The following is a 13,588-nucleotide window of genomic DNA, read 5'->3' as shown; positions in this document are numbered from 1 at the left end:
CGGCCGCTCGCCCCCTTACCGGCATCATCTTGGACCCGAACCGCATGGAAGCTGGTGGCCAGACTGCGGCCCCCTCAAGCTGAGGCGCCCCGGGGGTCGCGGATGCGGGGGAGGGGAGCGGAGAGCGAGGCCGCCCGGACCTGTTGCGAGGCGGCGGCGGCGGCGCGCGGGTCCGCAGGGCCCTCCGCGCGGGCTGGGGCACCACCGAGCCCCGGGCCGACCCCCCCCGGCGGACCCCCTGACGAGCTTTGTCTCTTTGACGCTCGCGACGGTCGGGGCTCCCTCCTCCGCTCCGAAACCAACTAATCCCGGGCCGGGCCCCAGCCGAGCCCGCGCCGGCTCCGCCCCCCGCGCCGACCCCGCCCGCGGCGCGCCTGGAGGCCTGGGGGAGGGGCGCCCGCGAGAACAGGAGCCGCGCGCGCCTGCGCGGGCCCGGCGGCGCGGACAAGGAGCTGCGGCTGCCGGCAGCCTTTTCTTTCTTCGCCTCGGACTTAAGTGCGGTCGGGGCCGCGCGGCGGAGCGGCTGGAGCGCGCGCCTCCTAGCGGAGCCGGGGCAATTGGAAGGCTGCGCCTCAGGAAAACAGAATGGTAGTGAATGGCACCGAGCCGTCCCAGAGCTACCGCCGTCACCTCCTCGGCGGCTCCGAGTTGTGCAAGGCAGGAGACCCTTTGCCTTCAGAACTGGGCGCCCGAGGTTGAGCGAGTGGACAGAGTCCTCCCCCGGCCGCGCCACTGGGCCAGGCGGAGAGAGGCAGACGGACCCCCGGGGGGAGGCCCGGGCCGCGCCGCGGAAACGACTCGACTCCCTGAGGGTGGCCAGGACCGACCGGACAAAATGGAGTTCCCCGTGTGGCTTCAGCCCGCGGCTCGTTCCCAGAGCTCCTCTGTGACCCGGCTCTCGGATTGTTCGCCTTTCATTTCATTTGCCGTTGTCCAAATTCTAACTTAAAACTCATGTGTTGCTTGCTGTGAGGTTAACAAACGTACACCGCAAACTGGATAAAGGGATAACTTTTATGTTGTGTATGTTTTACCACAATAAAAATAATTTTTTTAAAAAAGCTTAAAAATGTGGCAGGCAGCATTCTGAGGAGCTTCCCTGGGAGGTGCTGGGAACACCTTGCAAGCAGCCTCCCATACGGGGAGTCGGTGGATACCATCCTTTTCCAGGGAGGGAGGCCAAGGCCTAGGGAAATGGCGGGGCTCTCTTCCAAAGAGTAGCAGAGCAGGTTCAGGCTCTTCTTCCACCTTCCAGGGAGACACAAACTCCGGGAACTCTTAACTCCAGGAAGCCTCGTTCTAGTAAGTTGTCAGTGCAAGTTCACTCAGAATCACTTTTCTCTGCCTTTATACGTGATTCTAGAACCTGAAGGGGAGTAAAGCCCCTGAGTTTATCTAGTTTCAAGAACAGACAATTCTTTCTTAGCCCACCATGTCCCTTACCAGAATCTCCATCAAACTCCTTGTTGCACCATCTCAGCTACTGTATGTGGCAATACTAAATTACGGTTAATTCAATTAGAATTTAGCGTTCTCGGCCGGGCGCATTGGCTCAAGCCTGTAACCCCAGCACCTTAGGAGGCCGAGGCGGGCGAATCACCTGAGGTCAGGAGTTCGAGACCAGCCTGGTCAACGTGGTGAAACCCCCGTCTCTACTGAAAATATAAAAATTAGCTCGGCGTGGTGGCACATTCCTGTAATCCCAGCTACTCGGGAGGCTGAGGTAGGAGAATCGCTTGAACCCGGGAGGCGGAGGTTGCGGTGAGTGGAGATCGCCCCACTGCACTTCAGCCTGGGCAAGAAGAGCGAAACTCCATCTGAAAAAAAAAGAAAAAAGAAGTTAACGTTCTCAAAAAATCTGGTTTATAGTCTTGTTTTTCTTAAGAGGGTTACACTGAGTTAAGCAAAATAAATTCATCCTTCATTCAGTAAATATTTATTAAATACCTACCACATCATAGATATTCTTCTAAGTCCTAGGGATATATTAATGAACAAAAAGTTCAAAAGACAAGTGTAGTTATTGTGAACAAAATAGAATAAGGGAAGGGAAGGGGATGAGGTGTACAGGTGCAACTTTAAATAGGGTGGTCAAGGTAAGCCTCACTGAAAAGGCAGTGTGTGAGCAGTCTTGAAGGAAATGAGGGTGTGAACTCCACGAATATGAAGGAAGATTTCCAGGCAGAGGGAACAGCCAGCGCTAAGGCCTAATGTGCGAGCCTGCCTGGCAAATTCTGGGACCATCAGGGAGGCTAAGATAGCCGGAGCAGACGATGAGGGGAGAATAGTAGGAGATGAGATGGAGTGATATGAAGGGCCAGACAAGAAGGGCCTTGTAGGCTATTCTAAGGACTTTACCTTTGCTCTGAGTGAAATGGGGAGTTATGGAAAGGTTTTTGAACAGAAGAGTGCTGTGAGCTGACATATTTTAAGAGGATCACTCCATCTGCTGTGGAAAACAAAGTCAGCAGAGAACCATAAGAAACTCTTGTAATAAGCCAAGCGAAAGGTGTAAGTGGCTTCCGCAAGGGCGGTAACAGCGGCTATGGCAAATAGTGGTCAGGTTTTGGATATATTTTCAAGTCCAAACCCACAGAATTTCCTGACAGATGTGGAATATGAGAGAAAGAAGCCCTAAGTTTTTGTCCCAAAGGATGGAAGTTGCCACAAACCATAATGGAGAAGACCATGAGTGGACCAAGTTACAGAAAAGAGGAGATCATTTGGGAACATGTTAACTTTCAGAATCTTAATAATAAAAGATACCCTGATACTGAAATTTAGCACGTATGTGGGAAGCAATAATTCTTTTTTTTTTTTTAACTTTTAGGTTTGGGGGTACATGTGAAGGTTTGTTGCATAGGCAAACTCGTATCACAGGGATTTGTTGTACACATTATTTCATCACCCAAGTATTAAGCCCAGTACCCAATAGTTACCTCTTCTGCTCCACTCCTTCCTCTCACCCTCCACCCTCAAGTAGGCCCTAATGTCTGTTGTTCCCTTCTTTGCGTTCATGAGTTCTCATCATTTAGCTCTCTCTTCTAAGTGAGAATATGCAGTATTTGGTTTTCTGTTCCTACATTAGCTTGCTAAGGATAATAGCCTCCAGCTCCATTCATGTTCCCGCAAAAGACATGATCTTGATATTTTTTATGGCTGCATGTATATGTGGCACATTTTCTTTATCCAATCTGTCATTGATGGACATGTGGGTTGACTCAACATCTTTGCTATTGTGAATAGTGCTGCAATGAACACATAAAGACACATGCATGTGTCTTTATGGTAGAATGATTTATATTCCTCTGGGTATGCACTCAGTAATGGGATTCCTGGGTTGAATGGTAGTTCTGGGAAGCAACAATTCCTTTTGGTAACCTGCAGTTCATAAAGGGACTATTTTACACCAAAAAACCTACTTCATATTCCACTGTTTTTTTTTTTTATTTTTTTTGCAGACAAAGAAGCCCCCAAAAGAGCCGAAGATATTATAATCCACAGTCATCCAGAAAAAGAATTCTGGATATTAGTCGCTAATCTTCCAGTTCTCACCAAAAAAACAGTGTCTCATTACCACCCTAAAACTGGTTGTACACAATAGTAAATTATATTTAGTATGAGCATTGGCAGCCCTGGCTTATTAATAAAATAATTACAATAGAAATGGAAGCAAGGAGAGAAGAATTGGAATAAGACAGTCCAGTTCTATTTCTTTGCTGTCTGTTTACACAAATGCCCTGCCCAAGGGAAGGGAGGAGAAAAGGGACAGCAGTTGGCAATATGTCCTGAAACTCACTTCTAGCCAATTGAGAATTCCCAGCTGCCAAATAGCAGGTATGTTGAGGACTTTTCTTTTTTATTTATTTATTTTTTTTAAATCACAGAAGCATGAAACCAAAGAACCCTTGTCTGTGCTTCGGTTTCATTCTCTCAGATTCTGTACCATTCAAACATGGCTCTCAGATGGGTTGTTTTCTACCAAGTTTCACTTTCTCTCCACTCCCATCCTCACGTGCTTATTCTTTCAAGAGCTTCTGTTTGGTTTTCCCCACCCTATAATTCTCTGTTCAACTCCAAGAAAGATAAGTCAAATTACCACATTCTGAGTGGGGAGGAGCTATCTTCTCTTTTGGTTCTCACCACCCCCCCCACCTTGGCACAGTACAATTAATTATCTGTTTGGCTTGAGTTCAAATGTTTAAGTTCCCAACTTTCTCTCTGTGTTACTCTTTCTCAACTTCCAGAGACGTTCAAAACTTTGAGTCCCAGTCTCCTCTCAGAAGATGAATTCCCATCTTACTCAGCCAACGAAGCAGAGACTATTGAGCTTGCACTCCTGCAATACCAACTTATCTGGGTTCTTCTCTACCCTCTCCCCACTCCTTTTGTTGATCTATTTTACTAATACTCATGTGGCTGTATTTTGCCAGGCACTGTTCTAGACTCTAGAGGTAATAGAGAAGAGACTTGCCTTCATGGAGCTTACATTCTAGTTGGGAGGAGCTAGACAACAAACACATGAATAAGGTAATAATAAAAGCTACGGAAAAAAAAAAAGAAAGCAACTAGGTAAACCTAAGAGAATAGCATCTATTTTAGATAGGCTGGCCAGAGAAGGCCTCTGCAGAATGAGGGGAGGGAGGGAATCGGACTCTAGGCAGTGGGAACAGCAAGGACAAAGAGCTTGAGGCAGCCTTGTGCTTGGCATCTCAAAGACATGGCAAAAAGACAAGTGTGCCCAGGGCAGAGTAAACAAGGAGGGGAGTGGTAAGAGAGGTGGAAGATGTAGCCAGTGCCCAGGTCATGTAGGATCATTTAATATTCCACCAATTATCCTCTCTCTTGAAACCAGAGATTCTCCATTTTTATAGATTCCTTAACCTGTACAGATTTATTCAGTTACCTCCTACATTCCCCTCAAGTTAGCAGTAATCTGAAAGAAAGATGGGGCAGAAGCTTGTGTATCAAGCCTCTTTGCATCCATTTATACTTTTCCCTCTGCCTTAAAAACCTTTCCCTCCCTCCACCTTACCCTATATGGTAAACTTCTATTCATCTTTCAAGTTCCTACCTAAATGCCTAAATGTCTCTTTTTTTTTATTTTAAGAAACAAGGTCTTACACTGTTACTGAAGTTGGGGTGCAGTGGCATGATTATAGCTCACTGTAACCTCAAACTGCTGAGCTCAAGCCATCCTCCCACCTCAGCCTCCCAAGTAGCTGGAATTACAAGCATGCATCACCACGCCTGGCTAATTTTTAAATGTTTTGTAGAGACAGTGTCTCACTGTGTTGGCCAGGCTGGTCTAGAACTCCTGGCCTCAAGCAATCCTCCTGCCTCAGCCTCCCAAAGTGTTGGACTTACAGACATGAGCCACTACACTGGCTAAATGTCACTCTTAAGGCCATGTTTGATGTTTCTCACACAGAATTAATCAATATTTCATGTATATTCCATAGTACCATGTTGTGGTATTTACAACATGACAGAAAAAAACACATCTGTCTCCCTAACTAGCTGCAATTGCAAAAACTATTTCTTATTCATTTATTTGTATATCTTCAGCCCTAACATTGTGCCTAGGGCATAACAGATACTCAATGGTATAGTACCTAATAAATGCTTACCATGCTGTCTTTTCTCTTTACTAGGTACAGGAATAGTGAGATTTTTGTCCTGGTTCCTGCAATACCCTTGGGCAAGTCTTCCTACAACTTCTCTTGCCTGCTGCAATTCATTCTGTACCCTAGGGCTTAGCAAACTACAGCCCAAATTTGGCCCTCCACCTGTTTTTGTATTGCCTATGAGCAAAATTCATTTTTACATTTTTAAATTGTGAGGGGGAAAATCAAAACAAGATGAAGAATATTTTGTGATATGCAAAAACTATATGAAATTCAAATTTCAGTGTCCATAAATAAGGTTTTATTGGAACACAGTCACACTTATTTATTTACATATTGTCTAGTGCAGCTTTCAAACTACAACAAGAGTTAAGTAGTTACAACAGAGTCTGTACGGCCAGCAAAGCCTAAAATATTTACTATCTGGAAATGTACTGACATTTGCTCTACCCAGCAGCACGAATGGTCTTTTTAACACAAGTGTAATCATGTCACTCCCATGGTTAAAACTTTTCGTCTAAGTCGATGGGGTATGGATGGGCCAGAACTAAAGGCTGAAGGGTGTTGGGGTCAGGTGATGAATAATACCCGGGAGTGATGAGTTACATTTTTCTCTCTTCTTCTGTATGCTCCTACATTTTAGATAATAAAATGGCTTTTAAAAAAGAAAAGCCTTCAGTTGCTTTTTATTGTTGTTAGGATAAAGAGTACTTCAACATGGCCTCTAGGCCCTCACATGGTCTATTTCATACTCACCCTCCAAGGTAGTTGGAGTAGGAATAAAGCCCAGCAGACATATGTCTCCTCATATTCATGACAAAGGATTCAAAATTGGTAACATTGTAGGATAAATGCAGTGCTTTGAAGACATATATCTATGATATATGACTCTAGCTTGATTTGGCTAAAATAATTCCCTGTTTTATTGGTAGCCCATGGAACAAGGAGCTCATGATTTCTTTTCTTCTATTGTCAGTCTCTCTCCGTTACCTCACCCCCTCCTCGCTCATCTAGTCTACGTTTCAGCCTCATCCCTCCTCTGAAACAGCTCTTGCCAAAGTCACCAATGGCCTCTGTTTCACTGATCCAATAAACACCTTCAGTCTAGTCTTCCTCAGCCTTCTAGAACCACTTAGCTGTTGCTTATTCCTCCCTTTCAAAACACCCTTTTCTCTTGACTTATATGACAAAGCTCTTACCATTCTTCTCCTACCTCCCTGATTACTTCCTGGTATCCTTTGAAGGCTCATTTTTCTTCACCAGCCTTCACAGGTTGAAGGTCCTGTAGTCTCAGTCCTAGCCATTTCCTCTTTTCACTGACTACCTTCCCTTCTTCCTTAGAAAGTTGTCTTCACAGTCTTAAACCTCATCTACACACATCTCTCTCTCTTTTTTTTTTCTTTTTTTTTAAGAGATGGAGTCTTGCTCTGTTCCTGGGCTGGAGTGCAGTGGTGCTGTCATAGTTCACTGCAGCCCCAAACTCCTGGAATCAAGCAAGACTCCTACCTCAGCCTCCTGAGTCTGGAACTACAGGTGCGCACCATCACGTATGGCTAATTTTTAACTTTTTAATTTTTAATGTTTATGTATTTATTTATTTTTTTAGACAGAGTTTCACTCTTATTGTCCAGGCTGGAGTGCAATGGCAAGATCTCAGCTCACTGCAACCTCCGCCTCCCGGGTTCAAGCCATTCTCTTGCCTCAGCCTCCCTAGTAGCTGGGATTACAAGCATGCGCCACTATGCCAGACTAATTTTGTATTTTTAGCAGAGACGGAGTTTCTCCATGCTGGTCAGGCTGGTCTCGAACTCCCAACCTCAGGTGATCTGACCGCCTCAGCCTCCCAAAGTGCTGGGATTACAGGCGTGAGCCACTGCTCCCAGACTATCTTCATATTTTTTTATAGCTGCAGGATCTCACTGTGTTGTCCAAGCTGGTCTCAAACTCCTGGCCTCAAGCAATTCTCCTGGCTTGACCTCTCAAAGTACTGAGATTATAGGTATAAGCCACTATGCCTGGCTAATTTTTTATATTTTCAACCTAGGCTGCTTCTCTAGGCTCTAGAACTGTACTGTCAAATGCAAAAATCACTAGCCACATATAGCTGTTGGGCACTTGAAATGTGGCTAGTGCCACTGAGAAACTAAATCTTTTATTTTAGGTTAAATGTAAATAGCCACATGTCAGTAATGGCTAAAATACTCAGCAGTGTAGGTACAGAACACCTCCATCCTCACAGAAAGCTCTATTGAATAGTGCCGAATTTCCGTATCAACATGTCTCAACTCAGCGTGTCTAAAACCAAAGGATAGTTTTTATTCCCAATCCTGGTTCTCATCTAGTACTTCCTATCTCAGTGTATGCCACGAGTGTTCTTCCATTTTCTCAAGCCACAAACCTGAGAATCATGTTTGACCTTATTTCTCCCTCATCTCTAAGATCTATTCAATCATCAAGCTCTATTCATTCCTTCTCCTCAATATCTCATCAAACTCTCTTTCTTCCTTGACTACAGCCATGCCATTTAAGCTACCATCATTTCTCATAAATCTGATCACAAGAAAGCACTGCTTAATGTCCTTCCTTAACTCTGCCTCCAAGCCCTTGAATGCCTGTCTCTGCCCATCCTTCAGTGGTACCAGGTACCATGGTCCTCTCCTTCTGTGAGACTCAGCCACACCATCTTTTTTAGTTTCCCTTTTGCCCTTCATGCTTCCTCTAGCACATGCTGTAGCATAACTTCAAGGACCTCACCTTCACCATGCGTCACCACTGTATTCACTGTATTCATTACACTGGTTTGGGTTATTCAATTAATGTCAGTCTCTCCCACAATACTATACTTAGCATGGATTCTTCAGTACTTAAAACAGTGCTCAGTCCATAATAGTAGAATGAATAAATACATTAATTAATTAAAGAGTGACTAAATAAATGATTATTCATTTGTCTGTAGCTTACATGATTCGAGTCAGTGTTTTGTACATTTCCCTGTTCTATGGCCATAGATTATATCTCATAAATGCCTACAAAAAGTTCTGATTGAATGAGAGTGAAAGGATCTATGGAATGTAAATCTCTTGCTGAAATACCTAAAGTGCTTGCCCTCCTGATGATTGGCCAGTGGTGTTGTCTTTCGTAAACAACTATATTTATGAGGCCAGGCGGTGGCTCGAACCTGTAATACCAGCACTCTGGAAGGCCGAGGCAGGTGGATCACTTGAGGTTAGGAGTTTGAGACCAGCCTGGCCAACATGGTGAAACCCCATCTTTACTGAAAATACACTGGCCGGGTGCAGTAGATCACTCCTGTAATCCCAGCACTTTGGGAGACCAAGGCGGGTGGATCACCTGAGGTCAATAGTTCAAGACAAGCATGGCCAACATGGCAAAACCTTGTCTCTACTAAAAATACAAAAATTAGCTGGGCGTGGTTGTGGCTGCCTATAATCCTAGCTACTCAGGAGGCTGAGAAAGGAGAATTGCTTGAACCCGGGAGGCAGAGGTTGCAGTGAGTGGAGATTGTGCCATTGCACTCCAGTCTGGGCAACAGAGTGAGACTCTGTCTTAAAATAAATTTAAAAATACAAATACAAAAATTAGCTGGGCGTGGTGGTGAGCACCTGTTAACTCAGCTATTTGGTGGCTGAGACAGGAGAATCGCTTAAACCCAGAAGGCGGAAACGGCAGTGAGCCAAGATGGTGCCATTGTACTCCAGCCTGGGCAAAAGAGTGAGACTCTGAGACTTTAGAAAGAAAAATTAAGGCTTCTCTATTGACAAGCAGGAGAATTTTAACCTGAAATACTGAAAATAGGCTTCCAAGTGCCAAGAACTCACAAAGGCCCAGTGGCCACCAACAAAGTCTGTTGCAGCTTCCGTTCTCCCCCTTGCAAAGGGGCTTTATTCTACTATAAGGAATGTACGTGTATTTATTCTTGGTCTTCTCTTAAACACACAATGTCAGATAAGAATCATTTTTAAATCATTTTTAAACTTGGGATTTATTCAAGTAATTTTCAAGAATGCCTATGAAAAGCACACTGATTTTACAGATACATGGCCTAAGTTCCTTTGAGGAAAGGACCAGTTCTTAAAGTTCTTGGTATTCCCTTTAGCCTAGCACACAATGTTTGACTGTCAATTACTAAATGAATATAATTGTGTTGCTGCCACAAAAGTTTTTCTCTGAATAGCTAAAGATAAATAATTAGAAAAGGAAAAACTTTTCTAATTGTTTATTAGAAAAGTGGCTCGTGCTTGTAATCCCAGCACTTTGGGAGGCTGAGGTGGGCAGACTGCCTGAGGTCAGGAGTTCAAGACCAGTCTGGCCGACATGGTGAAACCCTGTCTCTACTAAAAATACAAAAAAAAAAAAAAAATAGCTGGGCGTGGTGGTGTGCGTCTGTAATCCCAGCTATTCGGGAGGCTGAGACGGGGTAATTGCTTGAATCAGGGAAGTGGAGGTTGCAGTGAACCAAAATCACGCGACTATATCCAGCCTGGGTGACAGAGTGAGACTCATCTCAAAAAAAAAAGAAAGAAAGAATAACTAACTAGATGATTTTATATCATCATTTAAACCCTACTTATGAGGAATCCATAACTCACTTCTAATAACTGTTATATATGACATTTAAGTTTGTTATTAATTGACAGTTGAGAATATTTCACTCCACCCCCTATTGTTGCCCAATGTAGATTAATTGAGGAAGAGTAACATTTTTTTGTATTTTATTAGGCAGGTTCAGAGAGCCGCCCAAGAGTAACATTTCTAAAAGTCTTTGTCAAACTCTTTTTTTATTGCTCTAGTTAAGGCCCAGAGGGAGCTTTTAAAAGGTCAGCAGAGAAAGTAAATTTAGGAGACTACAAAACTGAAAAAGGAGAGTAGTATCTACTTGGAGAGAATTTTCACTTCAAACTGATGAGTCCTCAAACTGTAACCACTGAAGATGTTTTTTCTTAAAGTAGTTGTTTTCTGAAATCTATTTTCTTTCTTTCTTTTTTTTTTTTTTTTTTTTGAGATCTGAAGTGATTTTACCTTTATTTCCTTCACTTTTAGCCAATCATGAAATTTCACAGTGATTTCTGGGGTGGGAGCAGAAGGGAGGCGATGTTAAGAATTATCGGGGCTGTGGCCGGTCAACCTGCAGAGGTGGAGGCACTCACTGGGGCAGCTGGAGGAGCACGGACTGCCCCGCCGGCAGATAGGTGATGTTCCAAGAGTGTGAGAGCTGGCACGCGATGTCCTCGGCAGCTTCCTGCTCGATCAGACCATTCCCTGCGATGGCCAGTGAGTTGGCAATCAGCTCAGCTGCCTTGGAGTCGCCCTCAGCAGAGATGATGGCCACCTTTTTCTGTTGCTCAGCCTTTTCCACCGGAAATCTGGCCCTCTCTACTTCCTGCTGAGCCACCTGTTTGGCTTCCACCGCTTCTGTGAACTCCTTCCCGAAGGTCAGATATGTCAAGGACACGTCGTCCAGGATAAGCCCAAAGGTGGCTGCTCGTTCCGTAAGGTCATCGCTCACCTACCTGGAGACCAGCTCTCTCTGGGTGATTAGTTCTCCAGCATCAAAGCAAGCCACCACTGACTTGAGAATGTTGGTTGTGATGGACAGAAGCACACGCTCATCATAGTCCTCTCCTATGCTGGTGAAGATGCGAGGAAGCTGGCTAGCAATGGGCCGAAAGAGGATGCGCAGTATGATGTTGACATTCTGTAAATCTTTGCTACTAGTGATGACTGACACATTACCTGGTCGAGAACGGCAGTCAAAGATAATTGGTTTTCGTACCCATGGGATGAGAAAGTGAGTCCCTTCCTCTTCCACAATGTCCTGTACTCCATGGGATCCATCAGTGATGACAACTCTGTGCCCAGCATCCATATTATATAAAGCAGAGTTCACCAAGCCTCCTGCAAGAGCTAAGGCCAGGCCAAACTTGCCGATGGACTCAAACACTTTGGCAGCCATGTTTTCTTCTGCTGGACCCTCTCACACCTGCTTCCACTCTGACCTCCACATGAATTCCCCAACCACACATACCCCGAAATCTATTTTCAAATATACATCACATTTTCCACATCTAATAGAATAAATATGAAATTGAAAAAAGTAATCAAAGTATGCTTATACAAAATAACTGACTATAGTTCTCCCTGTCCATTTAAATATGCATTTAGCCCAGCATGGTGGCATGCGCTTATAGTCCCAGCTACAAAAATAAATAAATAAACATGCTTTTCTTTACCCCTGATTATCAATTTACATTAAAGTTTTCAATTTAATTCAATAAACACGACTGAATGTCTGTTATGATCCAGTCACTGTCTGGGGCACATCTATGTGAAATGAAGTACACATAAAATTGAAGGCATTTGGCCAGGTGTGGAGGCTCACTCCTGTAATTCCAGTACTTTGTGAGGCCGCAGCAGGTGGATCACCTGAGGTCAGAAGTTCAAGACCAGCCTGGCCAACATGGTGAAACCCCATCTCTACTAAAAATACAAAAATTAGCCAGGTATGGTGGCACAAACCTGTAGTACCAGCTACTCAGGAGGCTGAGGCAGGAGAATTGCTTGAACCTGGGAGGCGGAGGTTGCAGTGAGCCAAGATCGCCTGGCCAACAGGGCAAACTCTGTCTCAAAAAAAGTAAAATAAAATAAAATAAAATAAAGTAAAGAAAGCATTATTTTAAGAACCTATAGGAAGAAAATATTTTCATTGCCTATTCGTGAAATTGGTACTTTTGTTCCTCATTTTATGAATGAGGAACTTGAGGCCCGCAGAGAAGTCAAGTAACTTGTCTGAAGCCTCCCAGTTGGTAAGTGGCAGAAGCTAGGATTTGAACCCAGATGCATTGAGTCCAGAGTCTACATTCTTAATCCCTGTGCTATTGCCCCTTTACCACTGTTCTATTCTTCAATACTTCTATACGGCGTACGAGAGAAGGCAAGGGGCTAGCTGGTGGGGATACAAAAGTAAGTAAATCAAAGCACATGCAGTCTAGCAGAGGAAAACGTACCTACGAGCACATGACTGAAATCAAATGCACTGGTGCTCTGGCTGAAGTCCACACAAGGGATAGTCACCTTATCCCCTGACCCTCCCAGGACGAGATAGTCAGGAAAGCCCTCATTGGGAGGAGGGCTGATTAACTGAGTCCAAAATATGAGCTCACTATCTTTGGTTGGTTCAGTTGGTGTATTTTCTATTTCGCCTATTTGAAGCCTTGATTTACTAGGAAAAATTTTTATTTCGTTGAAACTAAGTTTTATTGTCTACTATATCCATAGCAATATGAAATATACAAATAAGACATCATCTGTGCTCTAGAGGAGCTTATATACTCAGGAGAGGGGAAATGCAGGCAGAAATAATAATAACTATGTCCACTATTTATAGCACAATTACTATATGTCAGGCATCATGCTAAGCCCTTTACAAACATTTCCTCATATTATCTTCATTAACCCTATAGGAAAGTACTATTATCTCTATTTTATAGATAAACTAAAGCTTGGAGATGCTAACTTACTGACTGATTCAACAGATAACTTTCTAAAAACCTGCTATGTGTGTGCTGGGTACAATTCTAAACTTTAGGGATACTGTGGTGAAAAAGGTAAGTTCCTCCTGACCTGCCCTGCTCTCTAGATGTTTTTATTCTTTTTTTTTTTTTTTTAGACGGGATCTCACTCCGTCACCCAGGCTGGAGTGCAGTGGCACGATCACAGTTCACTGCAGCCTCAACCTCCCCTGGTTTAGGTGATCCTCTCACCTCAACCTCCGGAGTAGCTGGGACTACAAGTGCATGCCACCATGCCCAGCGAATATTTTGGTATTTTTTTGTAGAGATAAGATTTGGCCATGTTGCCCAGGCTGGTCTCAAACTCTGGGGCTCAAACTGTCCGCCTACCTCGGCTTCCCAAAGTGCTAGGATTATAGGTGTGAGCCACCG

General features: G+C 44.2%; 1 protein-coding gene and 1 pseudogene across 2 annotated transcripts in view; both read right to left on the bottom strand.

The window, feature by feature from the left end:
- TP53BP2 (tumor protein p53 binding protein 2) overlaps positions 1-328 on the bottom strand; it is a 68,016-nt gene extending 67,688 nt beyond the window's left edge. The window contains exon 1 of one of the 2 annotated variants that reach the window (XM_009186687.3): positions 20-328. In XM_009186687.3, coding sequence (XP_009184951.3) covers positions 20-46 — 27 coding nt within the window. In that variant the 5' untranslated portion in view covers positions 47-328. The remainder of the gene's footprint in view (positions 1-19) is intronic. The other variant, XM_031655465.1, reaches the window with a different exon arrangement.
- A 10,325-nt stretch (positions 329-10,653) lies between these two features.
- LOC101020628 lies at positions 10,654-12,096 on the bottom strand (annotated as a pseudogene).
- Between the last annotated feature and the right edge of the window lie 1,492 nt (positions 12,097-13,588).

This window comes from Papio anubis, chromosome 1, assembly GCF_008728515.1.
Source record: "Papio anubis isolate 15944 chromosome 1, Panubis1.0, whole genome shotgun sequence".
Classification (NCBI taxonomy): Eukaryota; Metazoa; Chordata; class Mammalia; order Primates; family Cercopithecidae; genus Papio; species Papio anubis.
Note: the sequence above shows the minus strand (reverse complement) of the source record. Positions and strands in the feature narration are given on the sequence as shown.